This window comes from Larus michahellis, unplaced genomic scaffold (assembly GCF_964199755.1).
Source record: "Larus michahellis unplaced genomic scaffold, bLarMic1.1 SCAFFOLD_117, whole genome shotgun sequence".
In the NCBI taxonomy this organism is placed as follows: domain Eukaryota; kingdom Metazoa; phylum Chordata; class Aves; order Charadriiformes; family Laridae; genus Larus; species Larus michahellis.
This window is the reverse complement of record NW_027436403.1, coordinates 219842-239563: the sequence shown is the minus strand read 5'-3', so window position 1 is coordinate 239563 and position 19722 is coordinate 219842. Positions and strand designations below refer to the sequence as shown.

Genomic DNA, 19722 nt, shown 5'->3' with positions numbered 1-19722 from the left:
ATGTCCAACAGCAGCTCCATCAGCCAGTTCCTCCTCCTGGCATTCGCAGACACACGGGAGCTGCAGCTCTTGCACTTCGGGCTCTTCCTGGGCATCTACCTGGCTGCCCTCCTGGCCAACGGCCTCATCATCACCACCATCGCCTGTGACCACCGCCTCCACACCCCCATGTACTTCTTCCTCCTCAACCTCTCTGTTCTTGACCTGGGATCCATCTCCACGACTCTCCCCAAATCCATGGCCAATTCCCTCTGGGACAATAGGGCCATCTCCTACTGGGGATGTGTAGCACAGGTCTTTTTTTTCTTTTTCTGTGCTTCAGCAGAGTTTTCTCTTCTCACTGTCATGTCCTATGACCGCTATGTTGCCATCTGCAAACCCCTGCACTACGGGACCCTGATGGGCAGCAGAGCTTGTGTCCACATGGCAGCAGCTGCCTGGGGCAGTGGGTTTCTCAATGCTCTGCTGCACACGGCCAGTACATTTTCCCTGCCCCTCTGCCAGGGCAATGCTGTCGACCAGTTCTTCTGTGAGATCCCCCAGATCCTCCAGCTTTCCTCTTCAGAGTCAGACTCCCTCAGGGAAGTTGGGCTTATTGTGGTTAGTGCCTTGGTTGTTTTTGTTTGCTTTTTTTCCGTCGTGCTGTCCTATGTGCAGATCTTCAGGGCCGTGCTGAGGATCCCCTCTCAGCAGGGACGGCACAAAGCCTTTTCCACGTGCCTCCCTCACCTGGCCGTGGTCTCCCTCCTTATCAGCACGGCCATGTTTGCCTACCTGAAGCCCCCCTCCATCTCCTCCCCAGTTCTCGATCTGGTGGTGGCAGTGCTGTACTCAGTGGTTCCTCCAGCAGTGAACCCCCTCATCTACAGCATGAGGAACAAAGAGCTCAAGGATGCCCTGAGGAAACTATTTGCATACAATCTTCTTTAGATTAATAAGCTGTCCACTGTGCCAATGGAGCTCCCACTGCATCTCAGGAAAAAGCAGGACTAATTTTTCTTCATATGTTTCTTTACTTTCTCTTTGTGGGATTTTTTTGTTGATGTTGGGTTTTTATGTTCATTTGATTGTTTTTATGTGTTTTGGTTTTTTTTGTTCTAGACCTTTGTTATTACAATTCTTGGCTTCCTACTTCTTTTTTTCGTGACCCAAAGACCTCGTTTGCATATGGATCCTGGCTCTCTTTTTAGATAAGCTCAATAAAGATATCTGGAAAAAATTATTAGTCTCAGCTCCCATCTCTTCACTTCTCCTCTGGAGCTGGGTGAGCAGCCCCAGCATGCAGGAGGGGTTCAGGAGGCAAATGTCCATCTGCCCCATGGAGCATCCGCCCCTGGGGCCCTTGGGGCTGCCCCTGGCTGCCTGGCTGGGCACTCTGTCTGTGCCACCTGCGAGTCGGGGCTGCTGCTTCCCTGGAGCCATGGCCAAGGACAGCAGCAGGACGAGGCGTTTCAGTGCTGGTCTCTCCTCACATCCCCACTGTCCTGCTGTGCCCTTGCCTTTGTGTTCCCCCTAAGGCCTCGTGTACCTTGTGACAGTCCTGTTGTCTCTACAGTGGCACCCCTGTGGCTGCAGGCAGGAACAGGCCATATGAAACATTATTTCAGAGCTCGTCTCTGTGAAAATAACATAGTAATGAAAATGCCTCCTCAAGGCAGGGTCAGAAGGCTGGATGCCTCTTCCAAAGCTGGTGTCAGGCGTTACACCCAAGGAGCCACTCCCTCAAAGGACTTTTTCCCCTCTGTGGTTCTTGATGGTTTCAGGGCAACAGGCTCGGAGTCTCATGGGAATAGTTTTTGGACCAAGAGTTGAATGAAGACCTCTCTTCAAGGTTGAACAAGTCCACTCAAACAGCAACAGGTGTTTGCCATATGGGCCTGGTGCTGCCCCACTTGCAGCAGGGCTGGTGCCAGATTTCATCCTGGAAAAGAATTGGAAGCTGCCAGGAGAGCTCAGGGGATCTGCAGGGACAGTGTGTGAGGGTGGGTGGGCAGTGAGGGGCACCTCATCAAACGAGTGACCATCCAAGGGAATGTCTCCCTGAGGAAAAGAGGAACGTCAGGAGCCAATGGACAAACAAGTGTGGGCTGCCAGGAGAGGCTGTGAGGAGCCAGCAGGCAAAGGGACAGAAGACTGGAGAGTGGTTCAGGACACCCTCTTGGAAAGCCCCATGGGCTGGATCTAGTGCACCCCTCCCCTGCCCTTTGTGCCACTGGAGACACCCCTTGGTCCTGCCCAGCCTGGTCCTGTCTGAATGACCCAGGAGGGAAGATGGAAAGGGGATCTTCTCCTCACTCCGACCAGCATGGCCAGTGCAGGGTCACCGCATGTCCCCAGGGCACCACAGCCCCCTCCTCTGCAGATCAGAAACAGCAGCTGAAGACCCTACATGGAGCACAGGGTGGGAACCGGGAATGTCCAGCCAGGCCAGCCTGGACACGCTCACCTGGGGAAAGGCTCTCCCAGGAGAAGGGGTGTCTCCGGAGAAGAGCTAGGGAGCATTTCTGTGCCTGCAGGGAGGATGTCTCCCCACCCTTGACCACACCTGTCCCATGCGGTTCCAGCATGGTGGGGCCATTGGACCGTTAATGGGGCAGCAGGGATGGCCTTCCCCTTGCTCTCCAGTTTCCCTGTCCCCTTACTCCTCGCTCAGGCACATCCCTCTAAACTCCCCAGGTGCAGCTTTGAGCTTCAGGCAGCTGGAAGAATGCCCTGGTCTTTCAGCAGGCTAAGAATCTCTTCAGCCAAATCCTTCCATGTTTTTATATCCATCATATCCCATCCATCTCTCTCCCATGCTTGGAGTGAGGTTATCCCTTTTGGACAGTGACCATCACTGGAGGAGGTTCACCAGGTTGAAGAAGCCCATCTCCCCCACCGGCCCCACACAGGGCACGTGCTTTAGGCCCCAGTCCTCAAAAATAAGAAATTCCAACTGAACTCAAGAAAACAGATTTCGGCATGAGGGGTGCATGACTGTGGAGTGTCCTGTCGTGGAGATACTAAAAACCAGCCTGGACGTCTTCTTAAGTGACCTGCTCTGGCTGACTCCCTCTAGGGCAGGGGGATTGATCTAGATGATCTCCAAAGATCCCTTTCAATCTACATGATTCTGTGAGGACATGGCAGTCCAGCAATGTCTCGGGTAGATGCTTGTGAGGTGCCTTCTGCCTGAGAACCCAACAGGCCAGCAGCAGGCCAAGGTCTGGCATGTTGATTGTGAGGTCACCGCTGCTCTAACAGCGGGCATCTGCTTTGGATGCTATTTTGGGGTCACCCCTGTTTCTGCAGGTGGCAGGCCAACCCCCGGCTCAAGGCTGGGTTCGGTGCCTACGAGGCTGTTCCTTCATGAGTACCTGACAGGCCAGCAGCAGGCACATGGTGTGGATGTTGGTTAGGAGTTCCGTGCTGCCACAATCTCTGATAGGTCAGAAGCAGGCAGCTATTGATTTGGAAGTCACGTCTGCCTGCGCCCTTGATAGCCCCGCAGCAGGCGAATGGCCTGAATGCCAGTTGTGAGGGTGCTGCTGCCTGAGGACCTGAGAGACCATGAGCAAGCTCCTGGGTGTTTGAAGGCCTGTGTTCCAGAGTACCCTTTAGGCCTGCAGAGGGTTGATGACCAGGCTTGGTTCCTGTGAGGTCCCAAGTACGGGACATGCCAGCAGCATGGGTATGAATGCAACACACAGGATGGACCATGCCAGCATGTATGGAACATGCCAACAGCTAGAGGTTGCTTCTGAGGTTATGGTTCCTTGGGCACATGATTGTCCACCAGCAGGCCCCATGACTGGGGTCTGTGTTTGTGAGGTCATTTCCTTCTGAATACATTTTTAGGCCAGGATGTGGCTTGTGTCTGCGTCTGGTGCCTGTGAGGTCTCTTCTTCCTGGAAACTTTCCTGGACTCTTCCGTAGGTGGTGGGACGTCCACACTAATGGTCCCAAGGCATCAGACAGCATTTGCCTTCCCAGCAGTGAAATGTCTTGGGATTTCTGGACTCACTGGAGGGATTTCCAGCAGAGCCAAGATGCCTGGGTCCCTAACCCCAGTCCTGGATTTGGATGGGCATGGTGAGTGTGTGATGCCCATCCTGCAGGGAGGGCTGGTATCCTCCATCTTATGGCAGCCATTGTATTTCCTGCAGCAGCAGGATCCCTTTCCACAAGTCCTGCAGAAGGAGTTGGAGATGAGTCCATGTCTTTGTGTGTCAAGGAGCAGAGTGTGAGGGTGGACAGAAGTCAGTGAGTGTCTGGAACTGCCAGGGTGAGAGCAAGGTGGGGAAGGGAGATGGGTGTCTCCAGCCGGCAGGGAAAAAGAAGCAGCTGTGGGACAGGATAGGACAAGCTGTGGTGGAGATGGCAAAGGGCACTGGCAAGGCTGGAAGTCACCAAGAGAACGCAAGTCTTTGTCCCCTGGGGCACAGCAATGGTCTCTGCCACCAAGGCCTGTGAGGAGACATGTTGTCCTAAGGCACTGGGGGGGCCTCCTCCTGGCCTCCCTGCACACCCCCAGCAAGGCTGGGCACTGTCCCACCGGTGTCCTTCACTCAGCATCACACCCCCCACACAGGACGGCCAACCTCCCCAACCCCACCATGGCTCTCATCGGCCACCTGGGACTTGCATCCCTTTTCCTTCCATCACACTTCTCCACCGCAGTCTGCAGCTGGGTCTTGCTCAAGGCACAGCTTGAGATACAGGCCTTTCTAGCACAGCTGCCGGATTGGCCAACAATGGTGACACTCATCTGCAGCTGTTACTCTCAAAGAAGGAAGAGCTGGACATGGATGTGAAAACCAGTGTCAGCCCTGGCTGTCGTGACCATGACATAATTAGGTCTCACCTCCCAAGGGGAAGGGGAATAGAAGAGTGCAGATGCCAGACCTCAGAGGAGCAGACTTTGGCCTAGTCTTGGGACTTTTCTGGGGGGAGCCCGTGTGAGCAGCACAGAAGGGCAGCAGAGCTCGGTACAGCAGTTCTTCAAGGACAGTGTCTTTCAAGTATGAGAGTGTGCAGAACAGTCATCAGGACAACAGGCAGAGCTATCAGGAGAGAAGCCTGGGGAAACAGGAAAGTGATGGGGAAGCTCCATAGAAAAAAGGAAACATGCAAGAGGCAGATGTAAGGATTAAAAAGAAAAAAAAAAAGGTAGAATTCAGAAATAGAGTTGGATTTAGGAAAGTCCGAGCTCACACAGAGCTAGAACACGTGCAAAGGAGTTCAAGGGCACAAGGATGAGCTGTTCCTCCTTCAGGAACAGTTAAAGAAGGAACAAAGATATTGTATGGCCACTGTTGAATTTGCTAACTGCAGGTGCGGTGGGGATGGCCAAGGGCCGTGGTGGGGCTTTGACACCCCAACAGAACAGAGACCCTTGTCCGCTCAGCTATGGCTTCTGTCTCTTCCACTGAGACCCAGGAGAGGACACCAGGTCCTTACAGCTCCAGTGCCTTCTTGCCTCCTCACCCACCCTCCACAGAGCCTGGGAGGTGTCCTACTGCTGACCTGCACCTGGCACCTCATCACTCCCACATCACCCAAAAAGAGCCCAGAGCATCTCAAGAGGCAATGGACATCCCTCCCCAGGGGATGGGCATCCAGGCTTGGCCATCCTGCTTGGTGAAGAACATCAAGGCCTTTCACAGTGATTTCCACATTTACATTTCTTCCCAGACCAAGTGTCTCTGACTTTCTGCTTCACCAGACCACAGGGGCAGGAACTTTGTTTGCTCCTTCTCTCCATGGTCTCTTCGGTGACGGACTGCAGCAGGGTCTGGTAACACCCTCAGAAACCTGGAGGTTTGCTTTTACTTCTCGAGAGGCTTGCTCAGTCTTTCAGGATCTGCAGTTCAGGAACTCGGCACCAGAGGGCTCATCTCCACGTAAAACACCATGAGGAGCCACGTCTGGGCAAAAGTTTCCTTTAGTCTTCAATTCTTCTGTGGCTCATTAGAGAGATTTCAGGAGAGCAGTCAAAATGAAAGGATGTCCAAGCAAAGAGGCCAAGTGAATGAAATGTTTGATTTTGAAGAGCCAGTTCTGCATTAATCCAAACGTTTTTTGCATTACCAGAATGTCTTCAGAAAGAGTCTGCACCCTCTAGACCCATGTGGATGGACTGGCACAGCCACCCCCAGCAGGGGGAATGCCCATCTCCTAGGCTGAGGCACACAGTCAAGATGCAAACCTCTGCAGTGCCCACTTGTTGCAGGCCTCCAGGCAGAGTGTGACTCGTTTCGCATGACCCTCTGAGCCTCTACCAACTCATTTTGCATGTTCTCCCCATCCCTGCAACTCTCAAGCCTCTGGGAGCTTTGGCTTTGCCATCCTCCCCCCATCCTGGGGACAGGTTTCCAAACGCCTCCTCTGCAGCTTCCCCTCTTGCACCTCCTGTGTGCTGCCTTTGTGCCCTGCCGCCCAGTCACTTTATACCAGCAGCCTCCTGAGATGAGTGTTTCCCTTCATGGGCATTCCAAGACATCATTCTTGTGCTTGGAGGAGCCTGTGCTGCAACGCCTATAGGATTTCCCCAGCTCCTTCACCCGTCAAAGCTGCTTGCCATGGCACCGCTTGGCTCAGTCCCCCCAGTACATCAAAAGTCTTCTCCTCTGGAGCCACCCATGCGTGTTCCTCTGCTGGCCTTCCTCACTCCTCTTTGGCATCTGGGAGCCCGCTAGTTCCTGGTCACTCCAGCAAGGCTGACACTTGTTATCACATCCCTGACCAGCCCTTCCTTGTTGGCCAGGACCAGGTCTAGGTGAGCATCACCCTTCCTGGCCCACCAGGCAGCTCTGCTAAGAAGGTGTGTCAAGATCCTCCAGGCTGCTGGCACCTTGTTTCTTTGCCTGGCCAGTGAATGCCTGGGTAATTACTGTTCCCCATAGGGCCCCGCTCACTAACCTGCAGACTTCTTTGAGTTCCTTTTGTTTGGGGGGTTGGAAGGGGGCGGGGGATGGGGATGGGCAGGGCGGGGTGGGTGCGTGAGGGGGGCTCGCACAAGCCCTGCCCTGCAGCTGGGTCTCAGTCCTGCTCCCCCTCTGTAGCTTCTTGCTTGAGGTAGTTTAGATAAAATGTCGGTCACAGAATCAGCTCAAAATAATACATTCCGATAACATTGTGGTTAAGCTTTTTGTCAAACAGGAGTTCCCATGTTGGTGTAGCAAGATAACATTGTGGACATGTCTCTTCTGGTTAAACAGGGAGTTCTCAAGACTGCCACAATGGGTTCGTTCCTCTTGCTTAACTTGTTTGATCAGCAAATCACCTTTAGTTACTTATTACAATCCCCCCCTTCTTTTATTTATAAGTGATTTGCTGATCAAACCTAGACAATACCTCACAAGCTGCATCTAATTCAGGATTTTCGTTCGGTATAATTTTCATTTCCAGTTCTGATTGCTTCATCACCATTAGCTGCACTTTTTCTAACTTGCTTTCAACAAAGGTTACAAATTTATTAATGACACAGGGTCCAAAAGTCAGAGCCAATAGCAACATCATGAGGGGTCCCGCCAAAGTAGAAATTAAGGTAGTCAGCCATGGTGACTGATTAAACCAAGATTCATACCAGGAGGACTGAGCCTCTCGCTCTCGTTTTCTTTTCTCTAATCCCTCTCTCAGTTTAGCTAACGAATCTCTTACTACCCCTGTATGGTCAGCATAAAAGCAACGTTCTTCACCTAGGGCAGCACATAATCCTCCGTTTTGCAAGAACAAAAGGTCCAATCCTCTTCGATTCTGTAAAACTACTTGCGACAATGAGGTCAATGATTTCTCTAAATAGGAAATAGATTTTTCTATTCGGGCCAAATCTTCGTCTACTGCAGCTCTTAGAGATGTTAGACTCTGCTGTTGTTGCACCAAGGAGGTTATGCCAGTGGCGGTCCCAGCAACCCCTAAACCAAGTAGAGTAGCTATAGTAATTGTAGATATTGGCTCTCTTTTGTTGATTTTATGTCCTAAATTGCTCCAATGTAAATACATAGTTTCTTCCCCATGTAAGAGGATTCTAGGTACCACAGTAACCTGTACACAAAATTCTGAGATATTTTTCTTGAGAACAGCAGCGGACAAACACGGTGTTAATCCGGTTATGGGGCAGACCCACCATGCCCCAGGACTAGGCAGAACCCATGTAGTATTCGATGTAAAGTTTGGGTTGATGTTCATTTTCTAAAGTCATGGTAATCAATACCATTAATAGGATACCAGCTTTCATTTCCCCACTGTTTAGTACCTCTCTGCCTTCCTCGTCTACTCTTTTGCAGAGAGCAACGGGATATCAAGATCTTCTCGGCAGCAGCAGATAGTCTTCAGGGTAATTTTGCTGTTATCCTGTCAATGATTTCCAAGGTCTAAAGAGTTAGTTATCTCTCAAATATATTTCCACCTATGTGGTTGTTGTGCCCGTTTCCAGGCGAATCTTATAGCACACTGTCTTAAAACTCTATACCAGTCTGTTTCATATACTTCCCAAAGTTCAGGTACTGACAGTTCCCATCCACAAAAGAATTTACGAATTTCCACTGGATCCTCTGGTCCCCCGGCACGTATCAAATCACTGCGACATTTCATACAGTAGGGTTGTCTCTTAAATGAAACGCAGGACCAATCTCTATTACAATTTAGACATCGGCAAACAACCCAACATAAATGTCCGGAAGTAGGGTGTTCTAAGCAGGGTATTCCCCAGAGATCTCCTATTCTGGGTGATTCGGGTATCTCCGTCTCTGTTTCGCAACAAAATGGAAAAACCTGGGGAGTTCCTGTTAGTTTGTATAATCCACCCCCCCCCGTTTGGTCCGGTATCCTTTCTTCACTCCACTCTTCACTCCTCCTTTTCCCTGGGTGTTAATTAAGCCTCTCTCTTCCCAAATTTTTCCAGAAGTATGTACCACCCCAAAGGTATACTTTGCATCTGTATAAATAGTTCCAATTTTATTTTCTAAGAGCTTTAATGCCCTTAGCATAGCATATAACTCACACGCTTGTGCGGACCAGGCTTTACTTAATGGTCCTGATTCTTTTACCTTAAAAGTATACCCATCCACAATAGCATATCCTGATTTCCGTTGTCCTTCAACCACTCGTGAGGAGCCGTCCACAAATAATTTTTCTCCTTCGTCTAATTCATCGTCTTCTAAGTCCTCCCTTATTTTAGTCTGCAAATTTATTAGTTGGAGGCAGTCATGTGTCAAATCTTCTTTAGGTTCTCCGTATAAAAATTGGGCAGGATTCTGAATAGGAGTGGTTTCCATTTCTAGTCGAGGGGAGTTAATTAAAATTCCGTCATATTTTAGCAATCGACTATCTGTAAGCCACTTATCAGCCCGTTGTTGCAATACTCCTCGAATGTTATGGGGGGTGTATACTTTTAGTTCACCTCCTAAGGTGACTTTTCCAACTTCTTCTACTACTAATGCAGTGGCCACTGTTGCTTGCAAGCAGGTGGGCCACCCGCGGCTTACAGGACCCAGTATTTCAGAGTAATATCCTACAGGCTTTCTCTGCCCTGCCCATCCTTGGGTCAGAACCCCATAAGCTGTCCCGTTATCTACATTGATAAAGAGTTGAAAGGGTTTACGGATATCGGGTAAACTGAGGACAGGTGCTTCTACCAGATCTCTTTTTATATTTTCCCAACGATTCTCATCTTCAGGGGACCATTTTACCAAGCCGTTTTTAGTTAATTTTTTGTACAAGAATTTTACTTTACTGCTGTAATTTTCTATCCACTGTCGACAATACCCTAATAATCCCAATAACTGTCTTATCTGTCTTTTATTAGTGGGCGCTGTTAGAGACAAAATTCCTTTTACTCTTTCAGGATCTAATTTCTTGTGTCCCTTTATGAGCCAATGCCCCAAATATTTTACCTCTTCTTCAGTAAACTGTAATTTGGACTTAGAAACCTTTAATCCCTTGAGGCCTAAAAAGTTCAATAATTTGATGCTCTCATTTCTGACTCCTTCTTGAGTTTTTCCAGCGATCAATAAATCATCCACGTATTGTATTAGAATTAGTCCCTGACTTAATTCATAAGATTCCAGTAGCTGTTCCAGAGCTTGTCCAAACAAGTCCGGAGACTCTGTAAATCCCTGGGGCAAAACGGTCCACCGTAATTGTTGTTTTCTATGGGTCTTGGGGTTCTCCCACTCGAAAGCAAAATAGTCCCTACATTTTCCTTCCAAGGGACAAGCCCAAAAAGCATCTTTTAAATCTATAACACTATACCATTTATAATCTGGACTTAACTGATTAAGTAGAGTGTGCGGGTCAGCCACCACAGGGAACCGGGTAATGGTTCGTTCATTTACGGCTCTCAGATCTTGTACTAAACGATAGGACCCATCCGGCTTCTTTACAGGCAATATGGGAGTATTGTGGGGAGACAGAGAGGGTTCCAAAAGCCTCTCAATTACTGGCTGCAACCCTTCTCTCCCCTCTCTAGAGATGGGATACTGTTTTATCCTAATTGGCCGGTCTGGGTCTTTTATGGAGACCGTGATCGGTTTGATATTTAATTTTCCCACCGACCCTGGGCTATACCAAGTTTCTGGATTAATCTTGGCTTCATCTTCCGCAGTTAATAAGCATAATCTTACTTTTAATTTCTCTTGCTCTACTTCCAAATTGATTCCTAATTCCACCATCAGGTCTCGTCCCAAGAGGTTATACTCAGCTTCTGGGACCAATAAAAATGTTCCCACTCCATATTTATTTGGGGCTTCTATTGTTACATTCCTTATCAGGGGCACCTTCAAAGGTTCCCCCTTTGCACCAATTACTTGGAGTTTATCCTTTGATTCAACACATCCAGATGGTAACTTTTGGACTGTTGATCTTTCGGCACCCGAGTCCACAAGGAACTCGAACACTTCCTGCTGAGGACCCAATTTCAATTTTATCAAGGGCTCGGTAACCTTAGGGGTCCCCAGCAAATAGAGCCCCTGACCCCCCTAATCTTCCTGAAAAATCTCCTCATCCTGCCTTCTTTTCCGACAATTTCTCTGTAGATGTCCCTTCTTGCGACAATAAAAACATTCTATGTCCTGCGAACTAAATCTTCTCGGTTCTACTGGGCCCTTCCGGGGACTTTCTCCTCTCCTGCCCTGATTTAGTCCTTCCCTTACAGCTGCCATCAGGATTCTGGCTTGTTTCTTCTGATTTTCTTCTTCCCTTCTCACATACACCTTCTGAGCTTCTCGTAATAATTCATCTAACCCCCTTTCCTGCCAGTCTTCTGTTTTCTCTAACTTTTTCCTGATATCTGTCCAAGATTTAGCTACAAATTGAGTTTTCAGCAGGGCTGGACCCACTTGGCTATCGGGGTCTAACCCAGAATATAGCTGTAAACTTTTTCTCAATCTTTCCAGCCATTCGGTGGGGGTTTCATCTTTCTTTTGTTGTTCATTAAAGGCCTTATTAATATTTTGCCCTCTGGGTACAGAATCTCTAATCCCCTGAATTATCATATCCCGGAGATCAATCATGTTATTTCTATGTGCGGGGTCTTGATTGTCCCAATTGGGCCGCTGTAAGGGCCATTTTACATCTCCGGCGGGACCATGCTGATGCCTCTGGTCCCAATGCCTCATGCCTGCCGTTCTGATCATTCCTCGTTCTTCGTTTGTGAACAAGATCTTTAAAATAGACTCCATCTCGTCCCAAGTATAAATGTTAGGCCCGAGGAATTGATCAAAACGTTCTGCTACCCCTAATGGGTCCTCTAACAAGTGTCCCATTTCTTTCTTAAATTCCCTCACATCCCCGGAGCTGAGGGGTACAGATACAAATCCACCTCCGGGTTGTGGTCCCCCCATAGCAGTCTCCCTTAAGGGATACAACAAGTTTTCCTCCCTCCTTCCTCTAGTTTGACTTCTAGTTATTCTTCGATTAGAAGGAGGAGCCTCTTCCCCAGGTTCTGTGGGGGCTGTTGGAGGGAGATCTTGCTCAGGACCTTGCGGAGGGGGGACATAGGGTGGGGGAGACGCTGGAGGTTCGTCTACATCCCACCTTTTCTTTCTATCAGTTTTCTTTTCTTTTAATGGAAACAAATTAGCGGCCTGAGCCGTGCCCAGGATCCATAAAAAGGCATATTCACTCTCCTCCTTACTAAATGGTCGTTTGTTGTTACCATATATGTTTAATTGTTGGCATATCCAATCCTCTAAGGATCCATGAATTGGCCAATATAAATCTTTTCTTATCTGTTTTCTTCCCCATACCTCCATACAATAATAGACCAATTTCTCCTTGGACTTCCCTTTTCGAGAAGGGGAACTATCCCAATATCGAATCATTAGGCCTAACGGGCTATCTTGGGGTATATCGGGGAGCCCACCCCCACCCCGTATCTCCTGCATGGAACCAGAAGTCCTACTTTTCTTCTGTCCCATCTTCCGAAAGTGCCTTCTTTCACTCAAAATTCACTCACTTCCCTCCGTTCGTGGCCCACGCCCTCGCGGACAATGGGAACTGCACTATTAGGAGGTCCACACTCACTTCGTCCGGTGGGCTACTAAGCCCAGTGGACGTCTCAGTCACTCGCACCCAGGTACCCAATCCCCGACCGAACGGAACCGCAATATACTTACTCACTCCCGAGTCTTCGTCCGGCTCTTCGTGCACAAAAATTACGGGGAACTGCAGTATCTCCTTTCTCTTTTCTTTTTGCTTTCCTATCTCAGTTCGGAAAATCCAGGTGAGCTAAGTCGGAATCTCCTCCGGGACCATCCGAAGATGGGGCGCCCTCCCAGAGTTGAATTCCGAGTCGGCTGTCTGGATCCGAGTCACGGCACCAAATTTGTTACAGTTGAATTTAAAATAAATCGAGTCCAAAATAGATTCAATAAATATTTATTGAGGTAGGAAGGCAAAAGCAGCGCTGGGCGCCCGGGGAGTCGCAGCTCCACCAAAGGCTCGCAAATTCAAGCAAGCTGAGCAGCTCTTTTTATCTTCACAGAGGTCGGTTTCGACATCTTCGGTACGCCCCTCTGTAGCTTCTTGCTTGAGGTAGTTTAGATAAAATGTCGGTCACAGAATCAGCTCAAAATAATACATTCCGATAACATTGTGGTTAAGCTTTTTGTCAAACAGGAGTTCCCATGTTGGTGTAGCAAGATAACATTGTGGACATGTCTCTTCTGGTTAAACAGGGAGTTCTCAAGACTGCCACAATGGGTTCGTTCCTCTTGCTTAACTTGTTTGATCAGCAAATCACCTTTTGTTACTTATTACACTGAGATGACTCAGTGCCTTAAAAGGATAACTTGAGGAAGGGTCTCCTTACCCGAACGACCACCTAGACACTCAGGCTTGCGCAGAAGTGTTTTGCCGACGCAGCAAAATTTGATACACGTGTGCAAAACGACTATCAAGTCATCCTAATGAATACGTAAGCCTGGGTGGAGTTATGGATTAGGTAGGCGGGATAATGAGAATATTTTGTGTATAAATAATGGATAAATATCCCTGGTAAGGGGTGCTAGGTTTGTGGGTTCTTCCCCCTAGCCCCCAACACCGAATAAAGCAATATCTCCTCTCTGAACGACTTTTGGTTTTGAGGGCTTTTATTGATGGTGTGGGGGAGGGTTTGGGGGGTTGGAAGGGGGCGGGGGATGGGGATGGGCAGGGCAGGGCGGGGCGGGGTGGGGTGGGTGCGTGAGGGGGGCTCGCACAAGCCCTGCCCTGCAGCTGGGTCTCAGTCCTGCTCCCACCCCCTGAGACCTGCCACCCCGGGTGCCCCGGCAGGGAGGGTGGCTGCTGCTCTCAGCGGTGCCAATCGCTGCCCGTACCTGGACAGGATTCACACAAGGGTTGGTAGGGGCCAGGGGGGTGCTGAGGGCCTGCCAAGGAGGAGACGCTCTCGGCAAACCAGAGGGCAAACAGAGGCGCCGTTTCCCAGAGCACCTCTGAAAAGGAGCCTGCAGCAGGACCTGGGCGCCGGGAGACTGCACCGCCGTTCACCCTGGAATCGCCCTTGGACCATAGCGAAGGTCCCAATTCCTGGGAGCAGGACGCCCTGCCCGGGAGAAAGACCAAATGCCGATGAGTGAGGACTTCAGAGAGGGGCAAAGGGAAAGCTTTGGGAAAGGCCCGCGTTCTCCATTTGTTTTCTTCCCCTCCTCAAAACATTTGCCAACATTTCCCTTGGCTAGAGGCACTTCCAGCACAGGGAATGCCCCTGGGACTGATTCCTATGGGTTATCCTGGGCATTGGCCCCGCATCATCCCCTGTGTCTCTGCCTGGGGGGTTGGAGGGTGGGTTTAGAGGGGATCGGGGTGGGGTGGCTTTGGGGGTGGGGGAGGGGTGTGGGAGCTGGGGGTGAGGCACGCGGGGGCTCGCCCAAAGATTCGCAGGAGGGTTTGTAGGGGCTGGGGAGGGGGTTGAGGGGGGACTTAGGGCGTGGGGGTGGGGGGAGTGGGATGGACGGTGGCCCGTGAGGGGGTTTTGCAGGAGGATTCGCACGAGGCCTTGCACCAGGGTTCAGCGGGAGCTGGGGGTGTTGGGGGGCAGGGGAGGGGGCTCACACGACTGCTGGCACAAGGGCTTATAGGGGTTGGGGGGGGTTGGGGGTGGGATCTGAGGGGGAATTTGGGGGGTGTGGGAGGGGGTGGGTGATGGTATGTGAGCGTTGACACGAGGGGTTGTGGGGGGTGGAAGATTGGGGTGTGGGGAGGGGGCTGAGGTGGGGTTTAGGGGCTGGGGGAGTGAGGCAGATGTCACGCAAGGGGACTTTGCACGGGGGTTTGCATGAGCGTTCGTGGGGGGCTGGGGGTGCTGTGGGTAGTGGCGGGGGCTGAAAGGGCATGGGGGAGCTGAGGAGACATTTTGGGGCCTTGCGGGGACTGAGGGGCCCCAGAGTGAGTTAAAGGGGACATGGGGGGCTAAGGGGACATTGGTGAGGGAGTACGGGGGGCTGAGAGCACATTGGGGGGCGTTTAGGGGACATTCTGGGTGGCTGAGGTGACACTGGCGGGGGCGAGGGGGCCTGAGGGCACCCAGAGAGCGTTTAAGGGGACATGGGGGTGTTGAGGGGACACTGGAGAGGCTGAGCAGACGTCGGGGGGGAGCGGCTGAGGGGGACCCGGGGGTGCTCGGGGGTCCGTGGGTACCCGGGGGGGTGTGAGGGGGACCTTGGGGGGGCCCGTGGGGGGGTGAGGGGACGCTGGGGGACCCGGGGACGCACCAGCCTGAGGACGCGGAGCCGCCGCGCGCCGCTGCCGCCCAAACGCCGCCGCGCGCTGCCCGCCGTGGCCACGCCCCCAGCAGTTAAGCGCGGCCTGAGCCACGCCCCCACCGCGCGGCCCCACCCCCGCTTTGCGCTTTCCGGCCTCGTGGCGACAGCGCCCGCCGGGCCGGGGGGGGGCCGGTGGTGCGGGGAGGGACTGCCCCGCGCGCACTGCGGGGAGACTGAGGCACGCGCGAGCCTTGAGGGGGGTGGTGGGGGGTGTCCTGGAGGGCCCCAGGCATCCGGGCGACCCCCGTCCCTCCTCACTTCCCCCCCGCTGCCGGGGCGGGGGCACCCGGACGCCTGGGTCCCCTGGAGAGGAGCAGAGCAGCAGAGCGAGCACAGCAGGGGCGGGGGGGGTGTCCCCAGATTTGGGGGGCGGGGGCCTATTTGGGGGAGGGTTCCCATGGATGTGGGGGTTGCTGTTGGGGGAGGTGAGGGACAAATGTGTGGGTGCCGAAATTTGGGGTGGAGGGCAAATGTGGAGGGCCCCATAGAGTGGAGGGGGTGCCCTATAGAGTGGGAGGGGGTCGCCAGCTGGGTACCAAAGAACACCCCCCGGCCCCCAAACTGGTCCCCACCCAGCCCTGGGAACAACCCCCCCGGCCTTGTTGCCTCCCCCAGGCCTTGGATCCCATCTCTTGGAAGTGCCCGACCGCAGCCGAAGCCCAAAAGGCACCTGCGCGGGGGGGCTGCCAGTCGCAGAGACACGGTGGTGCAGGGGGCAGAGGGGCTTTTTGGAAAGGCCCTGGGGAGAATTCCCAGGACAAGAGGGGAACCCCGTCTCCTCTTTGCCCAGCTGTGCCGCCTCCCTGCTGGTGTCCTAAGGCACCTTCAGGTGACGCTTCAGACCAGCTTCAGTGCAGGCAAGGCCGCGCTGGGGAAGGGGATCGCGGCGGATCAGGCCGGCAAAGGGCTCTTTTGGGGGCTTTGGTAGCCGGGAAAAGCGGCTAGCTCGTGCCGGAACCGGCAGCTCGGGGGTGGGCTGCTGACGCGGCAGGGACGGAGACAACGCCACACGCGGCAGTTGTAAACGGTCGGTCCCGGAGCGCAGCGTCCGGCCGCTGCACACCCGGCACGCAGGCAGTCGGTGGGCGTCACCCAGGGCGTCACCGCGGCGAGAGCGGGTGTACAGGGCGCAGCTCTTTGAACAGTAAGTCACTGAAAACCTCTCGACCCGGCCAGGCCGTCACGGTGAGAACTCGGCAGAAGGCCCTGGCATCCCTGAGCTCTGCACCGAGCAGCTCTGATGTGGCCACCCAGCCAGAGCTTGCGTGGGAACATGCTGCCACCCAGGTGTCAGGCTGCAGGGTGTGCCCTGCTCTTGCGCCGGTGTTGAAGGGTAGCGGTGAGCAGGCCTGTGGGAGGTGTGCCCAGGGAGAGGAACTCCTTCACCTCGTGATGGAGCTCCGTGAGGAGGTAAGTCGTTGGAGAAGTATAAGGGAGTGTGACCAGGAGATAGATACCTGGAGTCGCACCCTGCCTTCCCTGAAAGAAGCACCTCAGGCAGACAGAGCTCCACATAGAGAGCACTCCCCACCCTCTAGCAGCGTGGCTGAATGTGGAGATTCAGAGGACAGGGGCCGGTGGCAACGAGTCCCCGCCCGGGGTGGCAGGCGTGCCTCCCAGGTAACCCCCACACCATCCCAGGTGCCCTTGCAGAACAGATACGATGTTCTGCAAAGGGAACCGGAGGATGACAAGGACAACAGCTTGCTGAACTTGGAGCTGTCACCGAGGCCAAGACGGATTACGCCTCGTATAACAACATCCTCAGCTATGAAAGAAAGACGGGCCCTTGTAGTAGGGGACTCGACTCTGAAGGGAGCGGAAGGTCCCATATGTCGACCAGACCCAGTCTGTAGGGAAGTCAGCTGTCTCCCTGGGGCCAAAGTTAAGGATGTCCAGAGGAAACTCCCTACCCTAGTTAGGCCTACTGACTACTACCCTTTATGGATTTTTCAGGTAGGCAATGATGAAATTTCAGGAAGAAGCCTGAGGGCAATGAAGAAAGACTTGAGGGCCCTGGGACGGCTGGTGAGGGGATCAGGAGCACAAGTAGTGTTTGCTTCTGTGCCAGCAGGTGCGAGGATTGATGAGAAGATTAACAGGAAATGCCAGCTGATCAATGCCTGGCTCAGAGACTGGTGTCATCGGCAGGACTTTGGGTTCTTTGGTCAGGGGCTGCTTTTCAGGACACCGGGCCTGCTGGCAAGAGACGGCAAAAGCCTGTCTCAGAGGGGGAAAAGGGTTTTAGGGCCGGAGTTGGCGGGGCTCATTGACAGAGCTTTAAACTAGATTCGAAGGGGGATGGGGATAGATCCAAGCTTGCTACAAAAAGCCTGAAAGCGGCATGCTGGCACTTGACTTGGAAAAGACAGGGGGCGTAACCGGGCTCCTTAGGAATAAGTCTGGGGGTGGCAGAATTTCACCTCCATCCAGTGAAAAGGAGAAAGGACCGATAGCCCAGCTGAAGTGCTTATACACTAATGCACGTAGCATGGGCTACAAACAGGAGGAGCTGGAAGCCATTGTACAGCAGGAGAATTATGACGTAGTCGCCATCACAGAAACGTGGTGGGGTGACTCACGTAGCTGTAGTGCTGCCATGGATGCCTATAGGCTCTTCAGGAAGGATAGGCAAGCAAGGCGAGGCGGGGGTGTGGCCCTGTATGTCAGGGAGTGCTATGGATGCTTTGGACTAAATGATGGTGATAATGGGGTTGAGTGTTTATGGGTAAGAATCAGGGGCAGGGCTAACAAGGCAGATATCGTAGTAGGAGTCTGTTATAGACGGCCCAGCCAGGATGAGGAGGCAGACGAAATATTCTATAAACGGCTGGGAGAAGTCTCAAGATCGCGAGCTCTTGTCCTGGTGGGGGACTTCAATTTGCCGGACATCTGCTGGGAGTACAATAGAGCAGGGAGGGAAGAGTCTAGAAGGTTCCTGGAATGCGCTGGGGATAACTTCCTGACACAGCTGGTGAGAGAGCCAACTAGGGAAGGTGCCCTGCTGGATCTGTGGTTTGTAAGCAGGGAAGGTCTTGTGGGGGATGTGAGGGTTGGAGGCTGTCTCGGGAGCAGTGACCATGAAATGATAGAGTTTTCGATTCTGGGAGAAGCAAGGAGGGGGCTCAGCAGAACTGCTACCTTGGACTTCCGGAGGGCGGACTTTGGGCTTTTCAGGAGCCTGGTTGACAAAGTCCCCTGGGAGGCAGTCCTCCAGGGCAAAGGAGCCCAGGCAGCCTGGATGTTTTTCAAGAAGGAAGTCTTAAAGGCGCAGGAGCAGGCTGTCCCCATGTGCCGGAAGACAAGCCGTCGGGGCAAAAGAGCGGCCTGGCTAAACAGGGAGCTAGTGTTGCAACTTAGGGGAAAAAAAGAGGATTTATGGCCTTTGGAAGGGAGGGCAGGCCACTCAAGAGGACTACAATGTGGTAGCGAAGCTACGTAGGGAAAAAATCAGGAGGGCCAAAGCCCAGCTAGAAGTAAACTGGCTTCTGTTGTCAAGGACAACAAAAAAAGTTTCTATAAATACATTAGCAAGAAAACGAGGACTAAGGATAATCTCTGTCCTCTAGTAGATGGGGCCGGTAACATAGCGCCCAAGGATGAGGAAAAGGCTGAGGCACTTAATGCCGTCTTTGCCTCAGTCTTCAGCAGTAGGACCAGTTGTTCCCTGAGCATCCAGACCCCTGAGCTAGAAGACAGGGATGGGGAGCAGAATGAAGCCCCTCTAATCCAAAGGGAAATGGTGAGGGACCTGCTTCAGCACCTGGAGGTGCACAAACCTATGGGGCCGGATGGGATCCACCCAAGGGTATTGAAAGAGCTGGCGGAGGTGCTCGCCAGGCCACTTGGTATCATTTATGAGCAGTCCTGGACAACCGGGGAGGTCCCAGCTGAGTGGAGGTTGGCAAATGTGACACCCATCCACAAGAAGGGCCGGAAGGAGGATCCGGGGAACTACAGGCCAGTCAGTCTGACCTCGGTGCCTGGGAAGGTCATGGAACAGATCCTCCTCGGTGCCATTACATGGCACGTGCAGGAGAACAGGGTGATCAGGCCCAGTCAGCATGGGTTTGTGAAAGGCAGGTCATGCCTGTCAAACCTGATCTCCTTCTATGATAAGGTGACCCACTTAGTGGATGAGGGAAAAGCTGTGGATGTTATCTACCTGGATTTTTGCAAAGCTTTTGACACCATTTCCCACAGCATTCTCCTGGAGAAACTGGCTGCTCATGGCCTGGACAGGTGTACTCTTCGCTGGGTAAAAAACTGGCTGGATGGCCGTGCCCAGAGAGTGGTGGTAAATGGAGTTAAATCCAGTTGGTGTCCGGTCACAAGTGGTGTCCCCCAGGGCTCGGTGCTGGGGCCGTTTCTCTTTAATATCTTTATCAGTGATCTGGATGAGGGGATCGAATGCACCCTCAGTAAGTTCTCAGATGACCCTAAACTAGGCGGGCGTGTTGATCTGCTGGAGGGAAGGTTG

General features: G+C 52.5%; 1 protein-coding gene across 1 annotated transcript; it reads left to right on the top strand.

The window, feature by feature from the left end:
• LOC141737416 (olfactory receptor 14J1-like) lies at positions 1–1567 on the top strand. The gene has a single exon (XM_074572109.1). It carries the CDS (start codon positions 1–3, stop codon positions 928–930), a length of 930 nt encoding a protein of 309 aa, XP_074428210.1. The 3' UTR covers positions 931–1567.
• The last annotated feature ends 18155 nt before the right edge of the window (positions 1568–19722 follow it).